This window comes from Lacerta agilis, chromosome 3 (genome assembly GCF_009819535.1).
Source record: "Lacerta agilis isolate rLacAgi1 chromosome 3, rLacAgi1.pri, whole genome shotgun sequence".
Classification (NCBI taxonomy): domain Eukaryota; kingdom Metazoa; phylum Chordata; class Lepidosauria; order Squamata; family Lacertidae; genus Lacerta; species Lacerta agilis.
In genome coordinates, this window is record NC_046314.1 from 110,214,616 (window position 1) to 110,228,365 (window position 13,750).

The 13,750-nt window shown below is 46.6% G+C and overlaps 1 protein-coding gene across 1 annotated transcript in view; it reads right to left on the bottom strand.

Moving 5' to 3' along the window:
* Positions 1-2,352: 2,352 nt before the first annotated feature.
* BCL11A (BAF chromatin remodeling complex subunit BCL11A) overlaps positions 2,353-13,750 on the bottom strand; it is a 162,595-nt gene continuing 151,197 nt past the window's right edge. Inside the window, exon 4 of the mRNA XM_033145131.1 lies at positions 2,353-2,763. Coding sequence (XP_033001022.1) covers positions 2,690-2,763 — 74 coding nt within the window. The 3' untranslated portion in view covers positions 2,353-2,689. The remainder of the gene's footprint in view (positions 2,764-13,750) is intronic.

Here is a 13,750-nt window from a genome sequence, read left to right on the forward strand (position 1 = left end):
GAGTTGCACATAAACCCAGCAAGCTACATGCACCAACCAGGTTGGTGAACGTAAGTGTTCCCCAGCAGGCTATACTAAGATGTGAGGTGACTAAGGATGGGACTAGGCAGTTGAAACTGAGGGGGTTGAAAAATCCAAGCCTGGGGGGCCACCTTTTGTCCCCTAGCCCCGGGACTCATTCGCCCCTGAGCTGGGTGCCCCAGTGGCCTGGCAGCTTCCTAGGTCCTTAACTACAAATCCTTGAGGTTGCCAGGCCTATTGCAGGACCCGTTTTTGTACAGCATCAAGCGTTTTCAAGAAACGAGCAAATAAATACTATATTCTCAACGTCTCTGGCATCCAGTTCATCATATTGGCTTTGCAGAAGTCTGCCATGGCATTTACAGTATGGAGGCCCTGCTTCTCTAGAGCGAAAGCAATGACTCCATTGTGTCCCCCATGCACTCACCCAGCACTCATGACCTGTGCTCCTGTAGTCTCTGTTTGTGCCACCTTCCTGCTTCCTCTTAAACCCTGAAGGAAGTCACAACTGGCGTGGTGGAAGGTGGCAGCAGGGACCCCAATCCTGCCACTTACACAAGGGCAGGCCTAAGACATTTTCCTGCCTGCAGCAAATGGCGTCATCTTGCAAAGTCCCGGTGCACAGTGCCCAAGGCTTGTGAAGTTATTCTGGCACCCGAGGCAAAAAATAAGAATCCCATAAGCATCTCTCCAACACCCTGGCAGTCAACACGAAGCACGGATAACTAAACATCTGCTGCCAACTCATGAAATCCAAAAATCAGCCCCCTGCCTACCTCGTTTTGTCTAAATGGTGAATCTGACCCTAAAGGGTGCTCTGGGCATATGAAGCTTATAGCAAGTCAGACCACTGGTCCATCTGGCTCAATATTGTCTACACTGACTGGCAGCAGCTCTCCAAGATTTCCAGACTTGGAGATGATGGGGACTGAACCTAGGACCTTTTGCATGCAAAACAGATGCCCTGCCAGTGAGCTAATGCCCTTCCCCAGTATTTTTATGGGACATTTTATAGTACTTGATCATGGTCAAATACTTTATTGCATTTCTATATATACATATACATCACCTTTCCTGCCAAGGCACCCAAGGTGGATTGCAATCTTAAAAAATATTCCAACAATCTGATATAAAATGTGAAGTTGGCCCAGCGTAGGAGGCAGACCAGCAGGAGCAGGACCGGACTGTTGCCTCTGCGTCTCTTAACTTACAGCTGAGTCACAATATTTGACAGGCCAAATAACCAAGACCCCCTCAGCCAGTGAGGAGAAACTCTCAGTGCCTTCAAGGTACCAAGGCATAGCTAAACTATGGAATTCACTCCCAGAGAAGGCGGTGATAGCTGCCAACTCTGATGACTTTAAAAGACAATTGGATAAATTCATGGAAGATGAGTCTATCAGGATATGATGGCTCTGCTCTGCTTCCATTGCCGAAGCCGGTATGTTTCTGAATACCAGTTTCTGGAAGCCACAGATGGGGGAGAAGAGGACTCTTGTGCTCAGGTCCCGCTTGGCGGGTTCCCTGCAGGCACTGCGGAAAAAGGATGCTGGTCTACAATGGGTCACTGGCCTGATCCTGCAGGCTCGTCTCATGCACAGGGTTGACACTCACATTTGCTCCTACCACATCAGTTGCTGCCAGCAGTGAGTGTGCAGGTGTTTAATTGTGTGTGTTTTGATTTGTTAGAAGCCACCCAGAGTGGCTGGAGATAATAATAATAATAATAATAATAATAATAATAATAATAATAGCAACGTCACGGTAATATTGGCCTCTGATGACTCTTGCAGATCGGAAAGACATCCCTTCTTCCTCTTGGACCTTTGTTCGTAAAGAGTTGAAGGCCATTACCTTATACTGAGCCAGACTATTGGTGAGCTCTGGTGGTGGAGGAATCTAGCTCCCATCATCCTTGGCTGGGGTTGATAAGTGCTGGAGCTCAACAATATCTCCATGGCATCACCTAGGATGGCCCTGATCCAGCCCGTTCATCTCTACTTTGCCTGATAGCGGTGCTCCAAGATCTTGAGCCAACATTTCACATTACAAAAAAACCTGGACACCCCCCCCCCGCAGTCTTTATTTTATTTTTAGGTGGGAGGGGTCCTGTCACATTCTGGATGTTCCGCAAATTACCAGAACAGGTATGTGTTGAGAAGATTTATTTTGTGGTCGACTGTGCTAGTTCACACTTATCACAGGTGTGAGGAACCTTTGGCTTTCCAGATGTGGCTGAACTGCAACTCCCATCTTCCCCAGCCATTGACCACACTTGCTATGGATGATGGGAATTGTAGTACAAGCAACATCGGGGGGGGGGGGAGGTTCCCCAATCCTGTTCCATCAACCTGTTTTCAGGTGGCTTTCCAGACTGAAGACGGAAGATTGTCAAATAAAAGAGAGGGGAGGTAGCGGGGAAACATGGGAAGCCCTTGATGGAAGTTGGGTTTTTTAAATGACGCGGTTTTTATACTCTGTTAAAAATATATAAATAAAGAGTCTTCGGGCAGGCAGTAGTAGCAGGGGGCTCAGCCGGTTCCCGCCTTTTGCGTGGCAACTTCTGGAGCTGCTCAGCCAGACGGCGCCACAAAAAAACAACCAGAGAGCAAGCCCCACATGGATGTCAGGGACGAGGAGCACACCCCGTTCTGCGTTTCACATTCTTTCAGAATTTAAGCGTCCTTGGGCTTCCATCCGGAATCTGCCATACATCAAGCGTCCCCTGGGCACTACGCCAGCCTGCAAAAAGGAAAAGGAAGAAAGGACAGGGGGGCAGAGGGGGGCGGGGAGAAGAAGAAGAAGAAGAAAAAGGTGTAATATGGACCGAAAGTCAAAATGCTCATGTTTACAATTAAGAGGCTGTAACATACTGGGTGATTGGCAACTCTGTGCATCATCCAAGACTCCTATAATATCTAGGCATAGTAATCCAGTGGTCCCAATCCAGCACATGCAGTTAATCTCTCTCTCTCTCTCTCTCTCTCTCTCTCTCTCTCTCTCTCTCTCTCTCTCTCTCTCTCACACACACACACACACACACGTGCGTGGCTGTGGGTGGGAATTCATGTTTAAGGAGCTGGACATGATTACTTGTGATGGGCCCTTCACATGTGTTTCTCGATGCACACCTGCATCAGCTGTTGCACACACAGGTGGACCTCCCTTTGCTGGATTGGAGCCTTTGAACTGAGACCAACACACAGCATACTCATCAAAATAAAAATCATAATTAGTCAATGAAAGGTCTTCGTTGAGATGCGAAGGTTGCCATCTGATCCCACGAGGAGGACCTCCCATGGCATGAGATTTAGGCAACTGTCCTTGTGCCCTCCCAAACTTGGCTGGCTTTGTCAGGAACTCTGGATGTGGAAGTCTGATACGAAGAATTCTGCCTGTGTTTTGTGCCTCTCGTGTTCTCTGATCTGATGTTCTTCTCTCTCTTGTTTGGACTGGTACCCGACAACACCAGTGTGACGGCTTCATTCACAGACGCTGCCAAAGTCATGACATGGAGCTCAGTGGGCAGCTGAACACCACTTAACTATAGGATGGAGGTTCTGGGTTGAAAGGTGGTTATATTATTTGCACTGTGCTGTAATTTTTGTTTTAGGGCTTTTCAATGGCTTTCTTGAAATGTAGGCAAATAGATGCAGGACGGTGGGGTGAGGGATGGTCTCCAGAGGTCTGCCTGGAGGAAAAGATGGTGGTTGGTAGACCCTTGGGGGGTTAGGAGTTCTCCCTAGGTACACCAACACCCTTTGCAAAACCCAGCAGGGACATACCCTTGCTTACAAACCCATTCTTCCCATGATACATCTCCATGGCCAGAAGAAAGTCATAGGAGAACTCTGGTGTCATCAATTTGCAACACAGGAAGCTGCCCTGACAAAAGCGCGGCATGAACTACTTTCTGGGTTCATGAGGCTCCTCCTGGCCGTTTTTGTTTAGTACAAAGGTCCTATGGACTAGTTGTCAGCGAGAGTTCATGACCGGGTGCAAATCCCCCCCCCCAAATTCCCACACTATAGAAATCTAGCATGTTAAGGACAAGCTTGAGGCATAGCCCTCTTAAACACCCCAGTTTTCTATGTAGATGGAATTCTTTGAGTCACTGCAGCTCTTCATGCCAAAGCGCTGTAGCCCTTCGGTGAGAGCTAGTCATGCATTCTTCTCACATATAATTTCAAAGTCCACCCAAAACCTGCAGAAGGCTAACAACAGAGGCTTTCCATTTGCAATGGCTTCCATTTCCGAGGTTCCTTGGCCTCAAGATGTGCGGTGACAATGCTTCTGTTACCTGTCCCTCCGCCTTGAACCACCTCCCTTTATTGAGTTTTCTCCCTTTCCCTCAACAGAAATATATATATATATATATATATATATATATATATATATATATATATATAGAAAATGTTTCACAGGACCATCGGTCAGGCTTGTACAGAATGTTGGCACAGCTTAAGAATACATTACGGTTGCCGTCAGAATCCATTTCAGAAAACTAACAAACAGCGAATGGGCCTCAATGGTTCATGCTTTTATAACACCATTAATTTATCACACCGCTGGAAAAATGTCACATTTGGTATTACTACTTCTTTCTCTTTCTTTTTTTTGCTTTAGTGTTCTGGCCACCGTGCACTGTCATCCTAAAAAGTTGTGTTATTATTCTATTTCCATCCCGCTCGCTTCTTGTTGACTGGCCTTCCTTTCCACCCACCCACCCACCTAATTATGTTCCAGTTATTCAAGCGGAGCCCTGGAACGTGGCCTGTAAAGAGGCCTGCCTTCCAACCAGGTCACGCACGGGGCTAAAGGTTTCAAACATGAGCCGCTCTTAAGAGAGATTGAACTTTCCAAACGTTGCCTTCCCATCAACCTCTGTTGCTGCCACAAATGGGCAAGTGGGCCCTTCCTTACTTCCAAAGGGCGCCTTTCCCTTTCTTCCCCAAGCCTTCCAACAATTATGTGGCTCCCATGTGGTACACAAATGTCATTGTGAGCCCAGTCCAAGGTGCATCAGAGAGTATGCCTCTCTGAACACCAGTTTCCGGGACTCGCAAATGGTGTGAAGGCTGCTGTGCTTAGGTTTTGCTTATGGACTTCCCAGCTGGTTGGACTAAATAGCACTGCGGTTCTGGTCGCGCGGGGGCACTCCTGGTGTTCTTAGCTCTTGGAAATGGTCCAGTGTGTCGAGCCTTGGTTGGCATTTTTTTAAAAAAATTATTTGAAAATAAATAACTGTGGCCTGCCCTTTCAGTTTATCAAAGCCATGCAGCTCAACCCCTATGTTGGACAAACGAATAAGCATCAGATTATTTGTTCCCATATCGTGAACCGGAGTGGAAATCTCTCTTGCAACTCAGTAAAGTGGGGGTAGCCAACACACTGCCCTCCAGAGGTTTCTGGACGCTATCTTCCACAGACCCTATAGCCGCTGGTCTGGGATGATGGAAGCTCAAGGGACAGCAACACAGGGCTGCACCCACTTATTCCCTACAGAGGTTTCACCCACGCATCCTTACATGAAGCACCATAGCTGCCTACACCGTTGTATAAGCTAAGGAAGAGGAGCATGGGAAGCTGCCTTATACTAAGTCTACCTCAGCATTGCCAACTCTTGCTGGAAATGGGCCTCCAGGATTCAGTCTGGAGATGTTCTCAGTCCCACCTGGAGATGCTGGGGGTTGAACCTGGGCCATGACTGAGCTACAGCCCTTCCCCAATCTCTTAACTGAATTGGAAGAGAAGGAGTTTGGGTGAGTGTAATGTTATTTCTAGGATTTCTGGGATCTGGCGGCATGCCCAGTGATCCTAGCTGGTTTTCTCAGTATGAAAAACTGAAGATGCCCAGGCATTTGTAAAGCATATTTTGTAGACTTAATTTGCTGGGGGTTCCCCCCCAGAGATGAAGACTGATGTAGATGGCGTGACATATTTATACTTCACATTCTATACATGCGCAATGTAATGGAAACTTAAATAATGACTATGATTGTTTTGCAACCAGATGAACTTTAAAAAAAGGGGGGGGGGAGAAATGAAATCGGAAGTCACTCCTATGGTACAAACAACTCTATAATACCAACACAGTAGAATGGCATAGAACTCTTTTAATAATGTTTAATGCCTAAAGATCAAATATAATGGCCCAGCCAATCAAAACAATGAGTCTTTGCCACCACAGGAAGAGCAGAGACCGAGTTTGTTTGGCGTCGCCATCTTGGTTGGAGTAAGCTACTTCGCACCCTCAAATTACTGTCCTCTTTATGTGGTGGAACAACAGAGGTATTCATCCTCCCCCTCCATTTTCATTCTGAGGCAGGTGCTCCATGCTGGGAGCCATATCACATAATTCTTCTCCTTCATACAAGGGGTGAAGGATAATGCAAAATTGTCCGCTCCTCCACAACAAGCTTTTGCAATGAAGACTGTCAGGGACTTGGAATCAGGGTCCTCTTCTTCAGGAGATGGAGTCGAGGACTCCTAACCAGAAGGAGAAGAGGATGAAGGGGCAGCCCCAGAAGCACTGCTACCATTGAGAGCCTGTGGGGCCAGCCCAAGGATGTCCTTGGCAGATGTCCCAGTGAGACCAGAGGCTTCCACGCTCTTGGGAGACTACTGGAGAAAGTTGGGTCCCTTTAATTAAAGCAGCACCTCCCAGGTCTAACAAGCAAAGTGCAATTGCTACTGTTGGTACCATAGAAGACTCAGTCTTGGCTTGCTTCTTGCTGAAGCAAAACCAGAGCCCTGTGTTTCTGGAGCAAAGACTGTACTGCCTTTGAAAAGGGATTGGTGAAGCTGTTGATTTCTCTCCATTTCTCTTTTCTCCACCCCACCTCCATTTCCAAGTTCAGTTTTCCACATCAAGTTGCAAATTTGTTTTTGTTTGTTTGTTGTTTTAAAGCCCTCATGGAAATCCATCAGCTTTCTAGTGAAAATTTCCACACAGTTCCCTATGATATATGCACTGTATAGAAGTCTCCTGTGGCGAGTTAAGAATAGTCTCCAGGTGACCAGACTGGCAAGCATTTTTAAATCAGAACAGGATTTTTTCTTCCCCCATCTCCTCCTTTCTCTCTGTGTGCCACAAAATAACTAATATACATGGGTATGTCTAAATAAATGACACCCGGAGGCTTATTTGCAAGGTGAAAGCAATAGGGTGGCAAACTGATCGGAGGATGGGGTATTTTTTAATGGCCCAGTCCAGTGGTCAGCTAGCATCTGAAAACCCCAAAAGGATATGGATGTTCTGCAGAATACAGTGGTACCTCGGGTTAAGAACTTAATTCGTTCCGGGGTCCGTTCTTAACCTGAAACCGTTCTTAACCTGAGGCGCGCTTTCGCTAATGGGGCCTCCTGCTGCTGCCATGCCGCTGGCACGCAATTTCCATTCTTAAGCTGGGGAAACCACTTCCTGGTTAGCGGAGTTTGTAACCCGAAGCATCTGTAACCCGAAGCGTCTGTAACCTGAAGCGTCTGTAACCCAAGGTACCACTGTACCATGTTTACTAGGCTTTATGTGAACACAAATGATTAAAATATATGTGTTGTGCCCCTTCCTAGTATTCTGGAGGCAGCTACATTAGTGGAAGGCTTGCCTTCAATAAAAATCTGGGAGAAGAAAGGTATCAGGTGGAATAACTCCCCAATTCAGGACCCTCTCAGCTTTTCATAGAATCAGAGTTGGAAGAGACCACAAGGGCCATCCAGTCCAACCCCTTGCAAAGCAGGAAACACCATCAAAGCATTCCTGACAGATGGCTTCCTCCCCCTCTGCCATTTCCTGGGGGTTCTGTACCAGATTCTGAAACTGTTCAGTGTGGGACACTAACAGCAGGTTGCATTGAAAAGCCCTCTCCAAAGTTTCCCCCCCAACAAAAGGAGGTTTTGAATAGTGGCTTCCGGCAAGGACTATAGCGGTTGCATTGGCCTCATGATCTGTCTGGTGCACCATGTGGACTCTAATGTATCTGTGCAAGGAGCAGGCACTATTGCCACTGGGCTTTTCGGGATAGCATGACTTGGTATAGCTCTAAGAATACCCCTGTAGACGTGCCCTTGATAACAGCCATAACCCATGACCTAGGTGCCTTTTGCACCCATGTTCATTTCAAATGGGGATGGAGCTTTAACTTCATTCCTACACTTACCTGGGAGTAGGCACCACTGAACTCAATGGGACTTAGACATGTTTTGGTCATGCAACGGGCCCAGCTCTGCATAAGTAGCCAGGTGAAAAAGAGGACAGGGCTCCTGAAACTTCTATGGTTGTGCAGAAGAGGGGAATTTAAGCAGCAGTAGCCTGTTATGCCGAAATTTTCTTTTCTACACCCCAAGGGATGCAGGGAGCTGCCTTACCCTGAATCAGACCTTTGGTCTATCTAGCTCAGTGCTGCCTGCACGGACTGGGTTCCAGGGTTCTAGGCAGGGGATATTCCCAGATCTTCCTGGAGATGCTGGGGGATTGAACCTGGGACCTTCTGCATGCAAAGGAGGTGCTATGTCCCTTCCCTTTTCTACTAGCCAGCTTACTCTGTTGCTAGTAGAAAAGGGAATGGACAAGTGATGGAGACAGATATAGTAATTTAGAAATGCACAGAGGAGTCAGAAGAAGAGTCAGAAGAAGAAGAAGAGGAGGAGTTTGGATTTGATATCCCGCTTTATCACTACCCTAAGGATAACATTCTCCTTTCCCTTCCTCCCCCAACAAACACTCTGTGAGGTGAGTGGGACTGAGAGACTTCAGAGAAGTGTGACTAGCCCAAGGTCACCCAGCAGCTGCATGTGGAGCAGGGAATCGAACCCGTTTCATCAGATTACGAGTCCACCGCTCTTAACCACTACACCACACTGTACAAATATACAGGGAGAGAGGAGTGAAGTGTTTGGAAAGGTGGTAAGAATAAAAAATGGACTGCAAGGAAGGGGGAGTAAAGGAAGCTACTTGAGATAATTCAAAGATTGTGTACAATGAGAAGAACAAGACAGGTGGGAAGAATCCTTGTCTTTGGCTTGAGACATTGTCATAACAGCAGGGAGAAGCATTAGCGAGATGTCCCTTAGAACTAGGACGAAGCAGGTCTGTGGCGAAAAGGCAAATTGGTGAGCTTCTCCTCACAAAGAAGATAAACTAAAGCCAGAGATGTGAAGAGAAGCATCCTTTGAGTTGTCCTGATGTGAGAAAAGCAGAAGAATCAAGAGTGGCTGCCTTTTGGATCCTGTCCAGGGAGGAGAAAAGACAAAGCAGACCCTACTTTAAAAATAAAAAAAAATTAAAAAGGCCAAATGATGAGAGGCTGGAGATCTAGGAAGAACAGAGGTGGAAAGTGTCACAGAAATTCACCGAGGAAAGAAAGTTGAGGGTGGCAGGAGAATTATCTGGGCCTGATTGATGGCCATCTATGAGAATCATGCAGGAAAACTTTATCTTAAAACTATGGTTCCAGGAAATAAATTGAAAAAAGCCAAACTGGAGGGGTGGGGAGTCAAGGAGAATTGATAGACAACAAGCACGTCACTCAAAGCCAGTCTAAACAATGTGTTTGCCACTGGTAGCTCCTTAGTAAAAGTAGTGAAGAGCACAATGTGTGTGTCTGAACTGTTTCGTTCTGGGTGCCTTCAGCCCATGTCAGTGGTGTTTACTGGTGGGAACTTTCACTCTATCAACATGCTGGCCTGGAGCTGTTCTTAATTTAAACAGTATGTCCTGAGCTCAGGGGTGTAAGTGTGGTGAGTGGAACATCCAGGACAGGTCTCACTTGAGGAGTTTAAAAGGGAATGGAAACATTCCATTAGCAGGAATGAGGCGGCCCGTGATATTTCTTAATCGGTTTTAGTGCAAGGTGGGGGAATCTGTAACCCTCCAGTCCCCGCAACATGGCCGTCAGTTACGAGGGGAGTCATAGTCTCACAATGCGCAAAAGAAAGGGAGGGACCTGAACTAAAAGAAAGGGGAATCTCAAGAAACTACTGCTTTTCTGTATATATAGTAACTGCACAAAAAGCCACACAACCCCTAGGGTGCCTCTGGATGTTACGAACGAGCATCACCAATGAATATTCTTCTGTAGTCAGTTGACAATGTTTGGCATGCAAGCACTACCAGACGACCGCAGAAGAAACAGCACAGGCAACGGGAGGGTCTTGTTCACACCATGCAAACTCACTGTCACTCACCTTCACAAGTCCTCTGTGAGATTTATATTTTAGAGGCAAGGAGCTGGCAGTCACCTGCCTAAGACAGTCCAGTGAGTCCATGGCAAATGCGGAATTTGTTGACCTCTAGCTCAACTCTTTAGCTAACAGACTACAAAACTGTGAGGTTGGTGGGAGACCAAAAAAGGGAAAGACAGCACAGCTTTGGCTATCAATGGGTACCAGCCACAGTGGCTTTCTTTTCCCGCCACTGTCGGAGGAAGCATGCTTCTGAATACCAGTTATTGGAGAGCAGAAGTGGGGAGACTGCTGTAATGCTCAGGTCCCGCTTGCGGGTTTCACATCGGCATTTGGTTAGCCACTGTGAGAACGGGATGCGGGACTAAGATGGGCCTCATCTGTCTTCTTCCACGAAGAATCAGCAAGGAACATGGATAATGGTTGGCATCTGTCTGTCTTGGGAGACAATGGAGGAGTGCGTCTTTGGGAGTGGTGTCAAGCTGTTGGAAGGTTACAGCAACTGCTGTGGCTGTAGAGACTGATACAGGAGAGACATGTTTTGCTGCATCTGGGGCAGGTGAAGGTGTCCACTTGTGCTGATGCAGGTGCGCCAGGGAGTTTCTTCTCTCTGTGCTCCTCCCAGCAGTCATTCCTATGGACGCATGACCTGATAATTCTCCAGGCACTCCGGTCATCTGCAAGGGACCCCCACACGGCGGGTTAAGAGATTGACCCATAAAGGTCAACCAAATCTGGAGACTGCAAGAGAACAATGAAGAGGAAGGTGGAGGATTTGAAGAAGACAGCAAATTATATAGAAGCCAAGAAGAAAAGGAAGGAGAGTGGGTAGCAGAAAACTGAGAATCCAAAGCCCGTTTGGATACAAGTGCTTTTCTACCACAGAGGAATGCCCATCTGGTGGGCATGGAGTATTGATTTTGCTAGGAGACACAAACACTCCTTACTTCTGCCACAGGTTGTTCCACATGAATTTAATATTCCAGTGGATTTAATATTCAAGTGCATGTTTCATTTTTTTTGGAGGGGGGGGGAAGTTACCATTGGAGAAACCCAAAGAGAATCCAGAAGTGCAAGAAAAGCACCATAAAGGGAAGGTAAAAGGGCTGGTATGAAACTGGAAATTAAAAGGGTAGCTTGAAGAAGGAAGGGGTGGCAGAATGTGTATTATAGAATAGCCATAATGGCGACTATGTTTTACCTCCACTGTCGGAGACGGTATGCCTCTGTAGCAATTGCTGGGAATCGGAAGTCGAGAGACTGCTGTTGCACTCAGGTACTGAATGTGGGCATCCCATAGGCATCTGATTGGCCACTGTGAGAACAGATTGCTGGACCAGGTGGGCCTTTGGTCTGACTGACAAGGGATTTTCTTATGACTTTGAACTTGTTCCACAGCCATCCCTTCTCTCCAGGACACTGGAGGTGTTTGAGTGATTCTCCCCACAGCAGATTCTCAGCACCCTCTTCAAATTATGATTTATTCATGACAGCTAAACTGGAATAAAATGACGTAAATTATAGTGTCAATATGGCTGATGGGACATTTTGTCCCCAAAAATGATTCCTGGGTTGCTTGCCTTGTGTTTATATATGAGGGAAGTTTTGATCAGAATGGGGAAACTTCTGTACTTGTCCATGGATTTCCAGAATCTTGGCTTCTTGTTATGAATTTCCAGAGGCATGGCTATGTTAGTTTTGAAATTGCCCCTAATCTCCATGCCTGAGCATGTGTTTGCATGCGCAAGGTCCAAACACTGGCATTCCTGGCTTAAGGATGCCCGGTATCAAGAAAAACCTCCATCTGTAAGACGTAGAGAGCCACTGCCAGTGAGAATAGTGAATAATGGCATAGGCTAGATGGATTCAGGGTGTAATTCAGGGACTAGGTTCATTTAAAGACTATTTTTTAAGATGTGGTCATTTACCTATACATACATCTGTCATTCTCTTATGAGCTAAAATGTTGCAGACCACATGGACCAGAGAAGCAGGTACGGGGAAGAGTAAATATAGCAGCAGCAGCAGCAGCATAAACCACGACTACACCTTTCATGATGGTATCATAATAAACATAGCGTGGGCCAGATTCAACAAATGAGTCCCACTAGCTAGAAGCCTGAACAAGGACTTCTGCTAGCACAGTGGAGCTTCCCTGTTCCTCCTGCAGCCCCCCACCCCCGCCACTTTAGGCTCTGGGAGGTGGTACTTTCACTAAGCATAGGTGACCATTTCTAGTTCCCATGCAATGGAAATCAGATGCCCTTCACTTACTATGATATTGTATGTGAAATGCTAGGCATGCTAATCTTGTTTCTTTATTATTAAATATAGTTGTTGTTGCGCATGAGGAGCTCTGCGCAAGCAGGGGCCCCCTCATTCTATTACATGGTAGTGGCATTGTACATGAAGCTCTCCCAACACTGAAGAGCTGCGCGCTATTCAATGCCTCAAAAACCTGGAGCAGTGTGAGATGGACCGGTTGCTGACATAATTTTGAAAGTTATGTCAACGAAGTTGGTGGCTGCACTAGGTTACCATGTTGTTTGCCCAGCAAGGTGGTGCAGTGGGGAAAGGCCATAGCTTAGTGGTAGGGCATCTGCCTCTCAAGCAGAACGTCCCAGGTTCAATCCCAGGCATCTCCAGGTGAAGTGCAGAATGTCCCCCACCTAAAATCCCAGAAAGCTTCTGCCAGTCAGTATAGACAGCACTGAGCTAGATGGACCAATGGTCTGACTTGGTAGAAGACAGCTTCCCATGTTCCTAGTGGAGTTCAGTCCTCAGCCAATGGACAACTGAGCGGTGATGTATTAAGAGGCATTGGACAAAAGAAGGCAACAAAAATGCTATTGAATGACAACAATGTGACAACTTCTTACAAATTAAAAAGGTAAATGAGAAATAAGCCATTCTGTTACACTAGGAAGAGCAAGAGACGGTATCACAGAGGTATGTGTTTTTAATAAAGCAAATAGATGCTGCAACATGCAGTATTCGTAAAACTTGACAACATATACAGACCTCTCAGGAGGAAAAATATATATATATGTAATCAGAACCAGAGTCCAGATATTTAAAGACAATGTATACACAACGTTTTGATAAAACCTATCCATTGTACAGAATATATAAAAAGAAGAGCAGCTCCCATCCCGGCTTTCGTTCCAACCGGACAAAATGTGAGAAAGAGGTTGTTCCCCAAGTGGTTGGCCAAGCTGGGCCTGCTTTTGGGCATGCGCAGCACAGACATCCCCTATGCGCCCCCCAGAGTGCAGGCATGCGCGCCCACAAGCAGCTTCTGCTTTTGCTATGGCACCGGGTGGCACAACAGAGATGTTTCCAGTTCACCTATCACATTGGGTTTTGAGTTTATTTTAAGGTGGGCAAGGGAGGGGCCTCACAGGGAGGGAGTTGCATATTGTTTCTGTTTCTGAGCTTGTCTGTGATTGTACGCAATGGTGCAGGAAGTGGGGGCTGAGGGGGAGGGCTGGCTGAGAGTCCCTTTTCACAGACGAATATGAATGAATTGGATGTTGTGGCCAATCAG